The sequence below is a fragment of the Megascapheus bottae genome, chromosome 15, assembly GCF_031878675.1.
Source record: "Megascapheus bottae isolate mThoBot1 chromosome 15, mThoBot2.hap1, whole genome shotgun sequence".
Classification (NCBI taxonomy): Eukaryota; Metazoa; Chordata; class Mammalia; order Rodentia; family Geomyidae; genus Megascapheus; species Megascapheus bottae.
The window spans coordinates 5744988-5759806 of record NC_143523.1 but is presented as its reverse complement, the minus strand read 5'-3'; the positions used below and the strand labels follow the sequence as shown (position 1 = coordinate 5759806).

At 41.3% G+C, this 14819-nt stretch overlaps 1 protein-coding gene across 3 annotated transcripts in view; it reads left to right on the top strand.

Moving 5' to 3' along the window:
- The window catches only part of Abraxas2 (abraxas 2, BRISC complex subunit), a 35909-nt gene that overhangs the window by 2375 nt on the left and 18715 nt on the right, over positions 1-14819 (top strand). The window contains exons 2-4 of one of the 3 annotated variants that reach the window (XM_090345657.1): positions 3446-3536; positions 8393-8429; positions 12995-13061. In XM_090345657.1, coding sequence (XP_090201783.1) covers positions 3446-3536; positions 8393-8429; positions 12995-13061 — 195 coding nt within the window. Of the gene's footprint in view, positions 1-3445; positions 3537-4448; positions 4697-8392; positions 8430-12994; positions 13062-14819 lie in introns of those variants that run through there. The other 2 variants (XM_090345658.1, XM_090345659.1) reach the window with 2 other exon arrangements.

The following is a 14819-nucleotide window of genomic DNA, read 5'->3' as shown; positions in this document are numbered from 1 at the left end:
TAAGAGATAGTAACAGTGTGTAAGGTTTGGGAGCCTTGTGGTCTCTGTTGCAGGTAATCCATCCTGCTCTTGTATGGAGAAAACAACTGTAATGGTAGACAATAACTAAATGTACGACTGAGCTCTAATGAAAGTTTACTTATAGACACTGAACTTTGAAGTTAATGTAAATTTTAACAGTTCATGAAGTATTCCTATTTTTATTTTTCCAGCCATTTACAAATGTAAAAATTGTACTTACCTTGCAGGCTGTACATTTGCCAGCATTGGACTGGATTTAGCCCCACACTGTAGTTTGTCTACTACTGCTATAAAGTAACAGTGACTCAGGTAATCCAGGCCAGTAGGTAAACATTCATGGTTCAGAGTAGTTCTTTTATTTTTTTATTGTCACTGATGAGTTATATCTCACTGCATACTGAGGATTGTTGTGGTTACTAGGAAAATGCTGAATAATGAATTAAATTTTAATTTCAAGTAAACAACATAATCTTTATGTAATATTTAGGTTATACTTACACTAAAAATTTGATGTTTTTCTGTAATTCTAGTCCTGAGAACTCTGGAATGTATGAATCTGTAACTATAATCTAAAGAATCCAAAAGTTCTATAAGAATATTAGATTTTTTTTCACTTTGATTAGAAGTGGGTTTTGTCAGTTGTGGTACTTGAACTCTGGGCCTGGGCACTGTCCCTGAGCTCTTTAGCTCAAGGTTGCTGCCCTACCTCTTGAGCCACAAGCCACTTCTGGCTTTCTGGTGGTTAATTAGAGATAAGAGTCTCACAGACTTTAGTGTCTGGTCTGGTTTTGAACCCAGATCCTCAGATCTCAGCCTCCTGAGTAGCTAGGATTACAGGCATGAGTCATTGCACTGAAGTAGGACTTTTATTGTTGTTTTTTGCTTGTTACAAAACAAAACTTTTTGTTGTTGTTGTTGGTCTTATGAGACTTGAATTCTGGGCCTGGGCCCTGTCCCTTAGCTTTTCATCTCAAGGCTACTGCCCTACCCCTGGGCCTGGGCATTGTCCCTGAGCTCTTCAGCTCAGGCTACCACCCTACCCCTTTAACCACAGTGCCACCTCCAGCGCCACCTCCGGTTTTCTGGTGGTTAATTGAAGATAAGAGTCTCAAGGTCTTGAGTACCTGGACTGGCTTTGAACCAGATCCTCATCTCAGCCTCCTGAGTAGCTAGGATTACAGGTGTGAGCCACGGCATCCAGCAACAAAGCTTCTTTTGAAAGACAAGCTTATTGGTGTTTTTCAGACTGATTGTAATGAACACTTTGGGGGTCTGAGAGAATGTTTTTGTAAAAAGATGTATATGTTTCAACTTCGAGACATGCTTTGAATAGTGGGGGGTTTTAGGATATTCCCCTTTCCCAAATTGAGTACAGAAAAGTGAAGCTTTTAAACATCTCTGTGCACTCACCCCTCATAGATTGATACTTCCAACTGAAAATAATCTAAACTGGAAAGCTTCTGTAACTGGTTTGATGGATCAACCTAGAATTGAGACATATACTATAGGAAAACATTTCAGGAAATGTTTTCAGCTAGTGTTTGTTGAATATCTGGTTAAGTGTTAGGTACTGGACTAGGTACAGAGCTACAACAATAAACAGGCACAAATAACCCGTTCTCCTAGAGTGTACGTTTTAGCTCAGCATAGGCATCTACCTATTTACTGTAATTCTGTAATATGGTAGTGAGAAGTCTAAGAAGAAAGACAAGGTGAAGGGGACAGACCTGGAAGAAGTAATTTGCCTTATGTTGGCCTGGCAAAGCCTCTCTGATGTGCATCTGAATAAAAATATAAGTAAGGGAAGGAAAGCCAGGTATTGGTGCTTCACACATGTAAGTTCTAGTAACTCAGGAGGCTGAGAGATCTAGAGGGTTGAAGATCTAAGCCAACCCAGGCAGATTGGAGATTCCATCTCCAATTAACCAGCAATCATACAAGTGTGTAGGGGAAGAGATTCCAGGATGGATTGCTATTACTGTGTTCTGTACAGGAACGTTATTTTAACATTAGGGTGTGCTCTGTACAGCTGAGCTTATGCTAAATATGGCAGCAAGTAATCAAACAGTTATTAATTTGCTGAGCAAAACAGACTGATTTAGTAATGGGTGTTTTCCAGAGTTACAAATAAATTAGTTTCTGCCCTTTTTTTTGTTTAATTGTGTGTCTGTCTGTCCATCCGTCCGTCCATATGTCTGAATGTGCTTGAACTAGGACTTGAACTTAGAGATTGTTCAGCTTAGCTTTTCACTCATGGCTAGTACTTTACTACTTGAACCACACCTTCACTTCTGGCTTTTTGCTAATTAATTGTTCTGCCCAAGTTGCTTTGAATCTTGAACCACTGGCATCTTCCTGACTTCATTTATTAAAGAGTAATATACTTGCTGAAATCATTCCCTATACCAGTCTCTCTAAGAATACTTAATTATCATTGTGTTGTCTTATTTATCCTGTCATGATTAGTAGAGTTTTTTTCATTTTGTCTGTTGTGGGGCTTACCTGAGCTCTTCAGCTCAAGGCTACCACCCTACCTCTAGGCCGCCACTCCACTTCTGCTTTCTTTTCTAGTGGTTAACTGGAGATAAAAGTCTCATGAACTTTAGTGCCTAGGCTGGCTTTGAACTGCTAATCTCAGATCTCAGCCCCCTGAGTAGCTAGGATTAAAAGGATGAGTCACTGTGCCCGCCTGGTGATTAGTAGAGTTTTTAGTGGAGTGAAAATAAACTATATGTTGTTTAAAGAAACAACATTGGGATATTTCTGCTTCTTGAGCTTTTTTTTTTTTTTTTTTTTTTTTTGGTGGATCATGGGGCTTGAACTAGGCCTGGGCACTGTCCCTGAGCTCTTCAGCTCCAGGCTACCACCCTACCCTTGAGCTAAGCCCCACTTCCCAGTTTTGTAGAGGTTAATTGGAGATAAGAGGCTGGGTCCTTTTGTGCCCTGGCTGGCTTTGAATTTTGATCCTCTGATCTTAGCCTCCTGAGTCACTAGGATTACTGGCGTGAGCCACCACACCAGCTTTTTGACATTGCTTTTGAGACTTCGTAGGGTTTAAACAATGAATTCATTCAAAACAGGAAAACGTAGCAGGATTAAAATAGTATTTGTCTAATGAAATCCTTTTTTTCTAAGCTAATGAGTAGGTATACCTCAGATTGCTTTATTTATTGGTTTAAATATAGTAGTTTACATACCAAACTTATTTGTACTATTGTTAAAATTATTGTAATATAATATGTCCTTAATTCCTCTTTGGGCTAGTCCTGGGGTTTGAACTTAGGATCTGGGTGCTGTCCCTAAGCTTCTTTTGCTCAATACAAGCGCTCTACCATTTGAGCTACAGCACCACTTCTGTAATTCCTCTTAATTTTAGTAAAAAGATCTTTATATTTAGCCTGCAACTGTTTTCTTTTACTTTCAGGAAGGCTTTTTGTTGGGTGAGGTAAGGCAAGAGGAAACTTTTAGCATCAGTGACTCACAAATCAGCAACACAGAATTTCTGCAAGTAATTGGTAAGTAAATTTATCGTTGACCTTAGAAATACACTATACTTGTTATTTGTTTTGGTCTTTGGCTCTTAATTAATTTTAATGAAAATATTAAATTGATAGTAACAAGTTATTTGTGCTAATAAGTGATATAATTTATGTCTGCACATAAATTGCGCAGTGACTGACCTGATTTTTGTGTGTGTGGAGGGGGGGGATGTGGGGCTTAAACTCTGGCCTAGGTTCTGTCCCTGAGCTCTTCAGCCCAAGGCTACTGCTCTATTCCTTGAGCCACAGTACCACTTCCCATTTTCTAGTGGTTAATTGGAGATAGGAGTCTCAAGGTCTTTAGTGCCTGGGCTGGCTTTGAACCTGAGATCCTTAGATCTCTGCCTCCTGAGTATCTTGTGAGCTACCACACCCAGCTAACTGACCTCATTTTAACTGAATCATTTTGTGACCACTTGCTAGCCTCTTCAATACCACAGTAAACCTGAAATTTATAGTTTAGGTTCTCCTCATTGCTAGTGTCACTATCTTGTAACAAATGAATGCTGGTTGTGCTGGTCCTTCCTAGAAGGATCTTGCAAAGATGGTCATATCAGAGATACTTGCTGAACCTACATAGCCTTCTGAGTCTCTTTTTAGGGCATGTGGCTGAGGAAGAGGAAAGGGTGTTTATAAATGCCTCCCTTCTCTTTGAAGAGTTCCCTTTTGATGAAGAACATGATGCTTTTAGGTACATCTTGCGCAGAATACCAAATAGCACATCTTGATATGCAGGACTAAGCAAAGGGTGTTTTATTTATTTATGTAGCAAACATCTATTGAAGAACTTCCATGACTGAGGCATGTGCTAGGCCGACAAAAAAGTATCCAGATGCTTCCCTGCCTTTTGAAACTATGAGGAGAATAAAGCAAGTATGCAGAAATACCACCAGACAGTGCAAAATGAGTACTGTAAGAGAGAAATAAAGTCTCATTAAGTGTATGCTGAGAGAAAACCCTCTAGTGGAGAAACTGGAAAGGAATTCGTGAAGGAGGAAAATTCAGGGCCAGAGGACCGCATATTCATGGAAGCACAGAGCAAATCAGGCATAAAACAGAAGATACCTGGCCTATTTCTGTGTGACTAAGACTCAAGATGTGTGAAGGTGAATGGAGTGTGATTCAAAATACTGCTGGTAGATTAGATCACACTGTGACCAAGTCATCAGTTTTGATAGCCTTTAGGTAAATGGACTGGAGGACAGGGTGAGGAATTAAGGGATACGTGACTAAACTCTCTGAAAGAGTCAAGACCAAACTTGGACCTCACACAGTTCTGCCCTACTAAAGAAAGACTTGTTTTGTGCATAAGTATAGTTCACCTTTACTTCAGGTCATACTGAGGTGGTTTTGATTTATATAACTCTTTAAAATCTACATCAGAGAATTTTGTTTCGTAGAATATCTGGGTAGTTACTTCCTGCTTACATCTTGATTTTCAAAATTGTATTTATTATGACTGTCTGGTTGGCTGTCTAGCTATTTTTGCAGAATTAGGAATCAAGCCCCAGGGCCTTACCGCATTTGAGGCAAGCACTTTACCACTGAACCACACCTCCAGCCATATTTATTTATATTTATTTTGTCAGTTATGGGGCTTGAACTTTGGACCTGGGCACTGTCCCTGAGCTTTTCAGCTTAAGGCTACCGTCCTACCCCTTCAGCTGTAGGGCCTCTTCCTATTTTCTGGTGGTTAATTGGAGATAAGACTCTCAGGAACTTTAGTACTAGGGCTACCTTTGAACCACAATCCTCAGATCTTAGTCTCCTGAGTAGCTAGGTGTGAGCCAGTACACCCAGCTTTATGTTTATTTTTAAAGAAATGAAATGGTAATTAAAATTCTCCATAGCCTAAATCTGATTCTTGGATTCCTTTCTAAACATGGTGAGATTTGATCAGTGTCTTTGGTTTCACAGATGCAGCTATATTCATTTCATTGATTGAATCAATTGGACACTTTTCCAGTAACTTAAGTGTATTATTGCCATTGTAATATTTTTCTTTCCAAATAGGTCAGTCATCATTCAAACTTATAATTCTAGCTACTCAGGTGGTTGCAATCTAGAGATTCTCATTTCAAGGCAGCCTGGGCAGAAAAGTCCACAAGACTCCATGTCCAGTTAACCTACAAAAAGCTAGACTGGAGATGTGGTTCAAGTGGTAGAGTTCTAGACAAGCAAGCAACCCAAGAGTAAGCTAAGGCCCTGCTCCCAGCATGCATTTATAATTGATTAGTTAATTATTTAATTAAACATGGAACCCAAAGACACTAGAAATCCATGATTAATATTTCCTACCAGATGTATAAGTACTGACACTGATGAACTTCCAGGTGTGTGACAACAGTGCCCATCTGCTACATTTATTATGTGGTAAAAATATCGAAGTCCACACACAGGCTTTTTTTTTTTTTTTTTTGCCAGTCCTGGGCTTGAGCTTAGAGCCTGAGCACTGTCATTGGACTTTCTCAAGGCTAGAGCTCTACCACTTGAGCCTCAGCACCACTTCCAGCTTTTTTCTAGGTTTGTGGTACCAAGGAATCGAACTCAGGTCTTCGTGCATGCTAGGCAAACACTCTACCACTAGGCCAAATTCCTGGCTCATACACACAGGCATCTTTTTAAAATATAAATTAATTTAAAAAGCTATGATTACTCATTTAAATTAGAGCTGTCCACTTTTATTTGTAAGAATGGTAGGTCAGGGGCCAGGAGTTTGGCCTAGTGGTTAAAGTGCTTGCCTAGCATGCATGAAGACCCGGAGTCGATTCTTCGGTACCACATACATAGAAAAAAGCCGGAAGTGGTGCTGAGGCTCAAGTGGTAGAGCTCTAGCCTTGACAAAGTCCAAGGACAGTGCTCAGGCCCTGAGCTCAAGCCCAGGACTGGGAAAAAAAACAAAAAAAAAGAATGGTAGGTCAGATGAAGGAAGCAGCAAGAGAAAAGTGTCCTCAGATAATGGGGTGATATAGTAACAATTATTGGAAAGAATGGAAGGAGAAAGGAGAGGAAATATTTAACTCACCCAGGAGAAAATGATGCAAGAATGTTGTTCCTTCCACCATCCCATATAGATGAGCTGTTGAGGCCTGGGGAACTATATAAAAATCCCAGCTTGATGGCGTGCAGTAGCTCACACCTGTAATCCTAGCTACTCAGGAGGCTGAGATCTGAGGATCAAGGTTCAAAGTCATCCCAGGCACAAAAGGACCTGAGACTCTTATCTCCAGTTAACCTCTGGAAAACAGAGAAGTGTGGCTTGGCTCAATGGTAAGGTGGTAACTTTGAGCTGAAAAGCTCAGGGACAATGCCCAGGTCCAGGGGTAGGGCTTAGCCTTGAACTAAAGAGCTCAGGGACAGCGCCCAGGCCCAGTTCAAGCCCCATGACTCCCCCTAACCCCCCCCCCCCCCGCAAAAAAAATCCCAGGTTAGCTTCCTCCTGCTTTCCAGGATTCACCTATCAGTTACTGTATCCCCTACTTTCCTTCAGTCTATAGCTTTGTCATGATTACCCCATGAGGAACCTTCTGTCACAAAAATAATTGAAAGCTTAACTTCCTTCAAAATGCTGTATGATATATTTAGAACATCTCAACCTAACCTTTTCAAAGCGCACGCGCGAGTGTGTGTGCGCGCATACTGCATGAGTGCACTCGTGCACACATGTGTGTGCATGCATGTGCTAGGGGCCCCCATGCTTGCTAGATAAGCACCAGTACTCGGCTGTATCCCCACCTTCAGCTCTAGAGCATGTCTGTATTGTGCTTCCAGTATGAGTTGGAAACTTTGAAGGACATTCATGAGGCAGCTGATAACAAGCATGCAGAGTCAGAATTCAGAACTTAAGTACACCAGGGATTTTATTAAATAAAATAATCTTCATCTTTTTTTTTTCTGTCAGTCATGGGGCTTTAACTCAGTGCCCAGGCACTATTCTTGAGCTCTACTACTTTGAGCCACAGTGCTTTCTTTCTGGTAGTTAAGTGGAGATAAGAATCTCATAGAGTTTCCTAACCAGGCTGGCTTTGAATCTCAATCCTTAGATCTCAGCTTCCTGAGTAGGTAGGATTATAGGCATGAGCCATGTCCAGCTTTTCCTTACATCTTTTATACCACTTGATTAAATACTTCCAGTCAGTGGTTATTTTTTCTTGGGATGTTTTGTTGAAATAGGTAATATTGAAAAAGGCACACAGTAGCTGCATATTCCTGAAAGACCTTCATCTGTCACACATGGACAAATAAAAGCAGAACTCTTTTTTTTTTTTTTAAGCCAGTCCTGGGCTCAGGCTCAGGGCCAGAGCACTGTCCTTGGGCTTTCTCAAGACTAGAGCTCTACCACTTGAGTCTCAGCACCACTTCTGGCTTTTTTTCTATGGATGTGATACTGAGGAATTGAACCCGGGTCTTCGTGCAAGCTAGGCAAGCACTCTACCACTAGGCCAAACTCCTGGCCCGGAAAGCAGAACTTTTCTCTCTGCTGTTCTACCTGTGTCCCTGTTGAACAGCTGCATTATATTACCTTTGCTTCTGGTTTGAAGCAAAGATTGTGCTTAAAAACAAAAAATCCATGGGCCAGAGTTTGGCCTAGTAGTAGAGTGCTTGCTTAACATGTACCAAGACCCTGATTCGATTCCTCGGTACCACATGTATAGAATGGGTGCTGTGCCTCAAGTGGCAGAGTGCTAGACTCGAGGAAAAAGCCCAAGGACGGTGCTCAGGCCCTGAGTTCATCCCCAGGACTAGCAAAAAAATAAAAAGTTCCTAAGCTATTTTATAGTTGCCTGTGTCTTACATGATTAACTGAAGTGTTTTCCTTTTTTTCATTACAGAAATCCATAACCATCAACCTTGTTCAAAACTTTTTAGGTAAGCTACATACTTTCAGTTCTTATTAGAAGGATTGATTAAAAATTACTAGCTCAAGTGGTAGAGCTCTGGCCTTGAGCCCAAGGACAGGGCTCAGGCCCTGAGTTCAAGCCCCAAGACAGGCGAAAAAAAAAAAAAGGAGGAGGAGGAGGAGAAAACATCTAGCTGGGTGGATGGTAACTCACACCTGTAATCCTAGCTACTCTGGGGGCTGAGATCTGAGGATCAAGGTTAAAAGCCAGCCTGGGCACAAAAGGACCTGAGACTCTTATTTCCAATTAATGGAAAGTGGGGCTTAACTCCAGGGTAGGGTGGTAGCCTTGAGCTGTAGAGCTCAGAGACAGCACCTAGGCTGAGTTCAAGTCCCATGACCCCCCCCCCCCAAAAAAAAAGGATTGATTAAAAATTATTTAGGCCTGAAGCTAATTAGGACTATAAAACCACAGTAATAACTGAAAGAACCCCAAATTCTAGCTGTAGTACTGTATTCGATTATGGAAAAAAGAAGATGGGGAATGTATAAATCATGGCTTCAGTGATTTAAAATGGAAGACTTCTTCACCTCCTATCTAAGCCTTTGTATATATAGAAGAAAGTTAAGATGACATAGATAAAATAATTTAAGAAGTGTTACTTTTCTTTGTGATTTTTTTTTTTTGACATAGTAGGCCGGGAGTTTTGCCTAGTGATAGAGTACTTGCCTAGTATGCATGAAGCCCTGGGTTTGATTCCTTGGTACCACATACATACCAAAAGCCAGAAGTGGTGCTTTGGCTCAAGTTGTAGATTGCTAGCCTTGAAAAAGCCCAAGGATGGTTCTCAAGCCCTGAGTTCAAGCCCAGGACTGACCCCCCCCCAAAGAAAAAAAGAAGTGAGAAATTAAAATTGCTCAGTAGAGCCAGGCACTGACTGGTTGCTCACGCCTATAATCCTAGCTTCTCATGAGACTGACTGATATTTGAGGATTGTGGAGCCAGCATCAACAGGAACGTCTGTGAGACACATCTCCAATTAACTACCAAATAAAAGGAAAACCCAGAAATGAAGCTGTGACTCAAGTGGTAGAGCTCTAGCCTTAAGCAAAAATAAAAAAGCTCAGGGACAGTTCAAGCCCCAGGACCAGCACCCCAAAACCCCCAAAAGTCAGTGGTTAACTCTAAAATGTAAGTAAAGGAGACTACAAAGTAAGTAAAGCCACTACAATGACTTATGTCTATAGTAGTTGCAGCCACTCAGAAGGCTGAAGCAGGAGAACCTCTCGAACCTAAGAGTTTTAGAGACTAGCCAAGGCATTAGTCAGAAAGCGGGTGGCATATGCCTATAATAATAATAATAATAATAATAACTCAGAAGTCTGAGATCTGAGGATCATGATTCAAAGTAAGCCTGAGCAAGAAAAGCCAAGAGACTCTTATCTCCAGTTAACTAAAAAAAAAAAAAAAAAATCACAAAACAGAAGTGGTTCAAAATAGTAGAACACTAGCCTTGAGCATGAAAGACTCAGGCCCAGAGTTCAAGCCCCAAGATTGGCCAAAAAAGAACCAATCTCCAAAGAATCTTTCTTTCTTTTTTTTCTTTGTCAGCCATGGGGCTTGAACTCTGGGCCTGGGAGCTGTCCCAGAGCTCTTCAGCTGAAGGCTACCACTCTGCCCCTTGAGCCACAGCCCCACCAGCCCCACTTCCCGTTTTCTAGAGATTAATTGGAGATAAGTGTCTCATGGTCTTTAGTGCCAGGGCTGGCTTTGAACCAGATCCTCAGATCTCAGCCTCCTGAGTAGCTAGGATTACAGCATGAGCCACTGTGCCTTGCTCCAAAGAATTTTTCTAAGTAAAGAAGTTGGGGCGGGAGAGGATATGACTTATCTTTGTGCTTATTGTTCTAGCTACCATATATCAGTTTCTTATTATGATCAACTAAAGGACAGACAGAAATGAGAAAAAGGGGCTGAGAGGGTCGCCTAGTGGTAGAGTGCTTGCCTAGCATGCATGAAGCCCTGGGTGTGATTCCTCTGTACCATATACACAGAAACCAGAGGTAGTATTGTGACTCAAGTGGTAGAGTACTAGCCTTGAGAAAGCTCAAGGACAGTGCCCAGGTCCTCCCTGAATTCAAGTCCCAGGACTGGAAAGAAGGAGGAAGAGAAGGAGGAGAAATGAGAAAAAAATATTCAGAAGGGAGAAAGCAAACAATAGAAATAGATCTGGAGGAAAATATGGGATAGGGGAATCCAGTTCCTCTCCCTCCCTACCCTTCTCCCAAACCACCACCTAGCTCTTGTCATCTTTATAAGCTTCAAACCCTACCATCTGATGGCTAGTATGCTTTCATCTGTGTGTTCTATAAATCTCCCCTATGCCCTACTTCTTCCTCCCCAGAAGGCTTGCCTGTGTCTTTCAGTATGCTCACATGTATACCATTCAGTGCTCTTGATCCTTCCTTCACCCTACCAACCCCTTCTGCCTAGCTATTTCTGCTAAATACCCAGACCCCTCACTCCCCAGCATACCTGACTTTCATCAAGTCTACACTTCATATATACCACTAGACTCAGACTGTTTTAGAAGTCATCATTCCACTTGGGTACTAATAAAGCCTCAAAGTAGCCAAAAACCCCACCTAGATTTGATTTACACAGAACTGAAAGTGGAATGGGGAAGCTCTAATAAGACCAAGAGCAGAGAAGCAACTATTGGTCAGTTGATAGAATGTCAGATGTCAGAACCATGAAATGAGCCAGCTTTTATTCCACACATTGCCTCTGTCTCACTTCTGAAAGAGTCCTATCTGGGCCTGGTATAGCACCACTGGATGTGCTTGACCTCTCCCTGCTTAGGAATTCCATAAAATACTGTCAGTGCAGGATGCTTGTGGCTCATGCCTCACACCTGTAATATTAGCTACTCAGGAGGATAAGATCTCAGGATTGAGGTTCAAAGCCAGCCTGGGCATGAAAGTTTATGAGACTCTTATCCCCAGTTCCAGAAGTGGCGCTGTGGCTCAAGTGGTAGAGTGCTAGCCTTGAGCTGAAGAGCTCAGGGACAGTGCCCAGGCCCAGAGTTCAAGACCCATAACCATCAACAACAATGACAAAAACAAAACAAAAACATTGTCAGTACCAAAACAAGGATTTGATTGAGTTTAATCCAGACACTCATGATTCCTAGAGTTAAACCTTAGAAATCATGTGTCTACTCCAACTTGCTTATTTTGCAAAAAAGGAAATGAAGAACAGGTAAAATGACTTGCTCCAGATTTTATAGGAAAAAGCAGAATTTGGGCTGGAGCTTGGTATCTCCTGGTGCCCGAGTCAATGATTTTCGAACTCTTTCTTGCCTTTAGGGCCTGGACTTATGTAGTAAGAGGAGGATGGCATTCCTAAGACAGTCACTAGAGATAGGAAAGTATATCTGGGCTCAGCACATTGGTCTGTTTGGGAAGTGAATGTGTTGTTTCAAACAACCAGACCAGGCTTCAAATCCCAGCCCTTCTGTGCTAGCTCTGCAGTTTGGGGCAAGTCAGTTAACATTGCTATCTTTATCTGTAAAAATTAGAATAAAACTTACTGATTGTTGGGCTAAACTCATACTTCTCATCACCGATGCAAGAAGGATGTGACTGCATGAGAAAGCATGCAGCTGAGTGTCTCATTAGACATTCAGCAGATGTTCATTTCCCTTTATTTCTCAGAAAATGATGTTATTTTTGGTGCTTAGAAACAAAAGATGTCACAGCCATTAGAAACCACACATGAACCTCCTTCCTGTAGAAATAACACTATTTGATTGTAGTGATTTCAACTGTCTGATACAAAAGAGAATTTCATATCAAGAAAGCATTAAGACTGGTTTCTCTTCATATGCCTTTGAAGATAAGCAATTACATCTTTTTTTTTTTTTTTTTTGCCAGTCCTGGGACGTGAGCATTATCCTTGGGCTTTCTCATGCTAGAGCTCTACTGTTGTACCCGAATTCCTAGAACCCCAAAAAGACCACCAGAGGCCACAGACAAAGCTAAAAAGCAAGGGTCATTTATTACGAGTCTAGACTCAGACCTCCGCGTACCGGTAGCCGGCAACACTTAAGAAGCCCTGAACACGGATTTTACACAGCTTTTATAGGGGAATTCCATAGTTACAATCACCTGATTGGCTATTTGGTAACTCAAACCACTGGTCGAATCAGAGCTCAGGTGTCTAACCACTGAGCATCAAGCTGTTGCCACCTGAGGTTCAAGTACATGAGCCCTGAGCAAGGGGGGAGAGGGTCATTCCCAGAACATGGGACAATCTTGGCACAACATTCCCCTCTTTCCCATGATACTTCTAGAGCCAGTCTTGGATCTATCTACACTACCACTTGAGCCACAGCATCACTTCTGGCTTTTTCTATGTTATGTGGTACTGAGGAATCAAACCCTGGTCTTTGTGCATGCTGGCAAGCACTCTACCACTAGGCCAAATTCCTAGTCCCCAATTAAATCTTCATTAGAGTTAAATGTAGCTAAGCATGTCCAGGTCACTATACTATGGAATTTTGACAGTTTTGTTTTCTTCTCTAAAAAACAGTTTTTATGACTACGCAAACAAAGTTAATGAAGAGAGTTTGGACAGGATTCTGAAAGATCGGAGGAAGGTATGTTTTGTTTATTACTCCATCTAATTTGGAAAAAGTTCTTCATCTCAGCAATCTTAAAAAAACAGAAAGGAATGTAAAATGGGACAATGATATTTATGCTAATGTGTAAGACTTCCATTATATAGACTTTATTTATTTATTTATTTTGTGGGTCTTGAGGTTTGAACTCAGCCTCGGCGCTGTCCCTGTGCTCTTCAGCTCAAGGCAGCCCAACTCCTGGCCTGGTTATTATTCCTAAGCTCTTCAGCTCAAGACTACCGCCCTACTTTTGAGCCAAGCCCTACTTCCCATTTTTATTGAGGTTAATTGGAGATAAGAGTCTCAAGTCTTTTTGTGCCGGTGTGGCTTTTAACCTTGATCCTCAGATCTCAGCCTCCTGAGTAGCTAGGATTACAGGTGTGAGCCAGCTATATAGACTTTTATTTTATTTATTATTTTGGTGGTTATGGGGCTTGAACTCTAGGTCTGGGCACTGTCCCTGAGCTCCTCAGCCCAAGGCTAGCACTCTACCACTGAGCCACAACGCCACTTCTAGTTTTAGAGGTAAATTACAGATGTAAGATGTTTATACTGTTTCAATAGGGAAAAAAATAGATATTTGTAGAATGATCCCATTGTGTTAAAATAGGAAATAAAAAGTGAACAGGCGCTGGGAATGTGGATAAGTGGTAAAGTGCTAACCTTGAGGAAAGAAGCTCAGGGACAGTGCCCAGGCTGGCAAAAAAAAAAAAAGTGAACTATAATCTGGAATGTCAATAAGCAGCTCAGTAGACTGTGAGTAGTATGTTTTTTCTACCTGTAATTTTTTTTTTTTTTTTTTTTTTTGCCAGTCCTAGGCTTGAGCTCAGGGCCTGAGCACTGTCCTTGGACTTTCTCAAGGCTAGAGCTCTACCACTTGAGCCTCAGCACCACTTCTGGCTTTTTTCTATGTATGTGGGGTACCGAGGAATCCAACCTGCGTCTTCGTGCATGCTAGGCAAGTACTCTTATCTCTAGGCCAAACTCCTGGTCCTCTCTACCTGTAATTTTAAAATACATTGCAAATACTTAATGTTCATCCATAAATTTATCATCTGGAAAAATATTTCTTAAAAAATATAAATTTCGGGGCTGGGAGTTTTGGCCTACTGGTAGAGTGCTTGCCTAGCATGCATGAAGACCCCGGTTTGATTTCTCAGTACCACATACACAGGAAAAAAGCCGGAAATGGTGCTGAGGCTCAAGTGGTAGAGCTCTAGCCTTGAGAAACTTGAGAAAGTCCAAGGACAGTGCTCAGGCCCTGAGCTCAAGCCCAGGACTGGCAAAAATATATATATAATATATATATATTATATATATATATATAACTTTCAATCTAACATCATTGAATATGTTACTTCTATTCCTGTTAATACATGTATACGATTTCTACTATATATGATAAGCAAATCTGGATGAAATTGAAATGTCATTGTCTGATAGCTTCAATTTATTCTGCTGTTGGACACCAGTGGCTCGTGCCTATAATTCTAGCTACTTAGAAGGCTGAGACCTGATGGATTGGGGTTTGAAGCCAACCCAAGCATAAAAGTCTTCAAGATTCTGTCTCTAAATAACCAGCAAGCCAGGCTAGAGGCATGGCCTAAGTGGTAGAGTATCAGCTATGAACAAGTAACCCAAGCAAGTTCATGGTCCTGAGTTCAGCCCTGGTACCCGTAAACAAAACAAAACAAAGACTCTGTTGTATTATGTATTAGGTTTAGGTGTGTTTTTTGC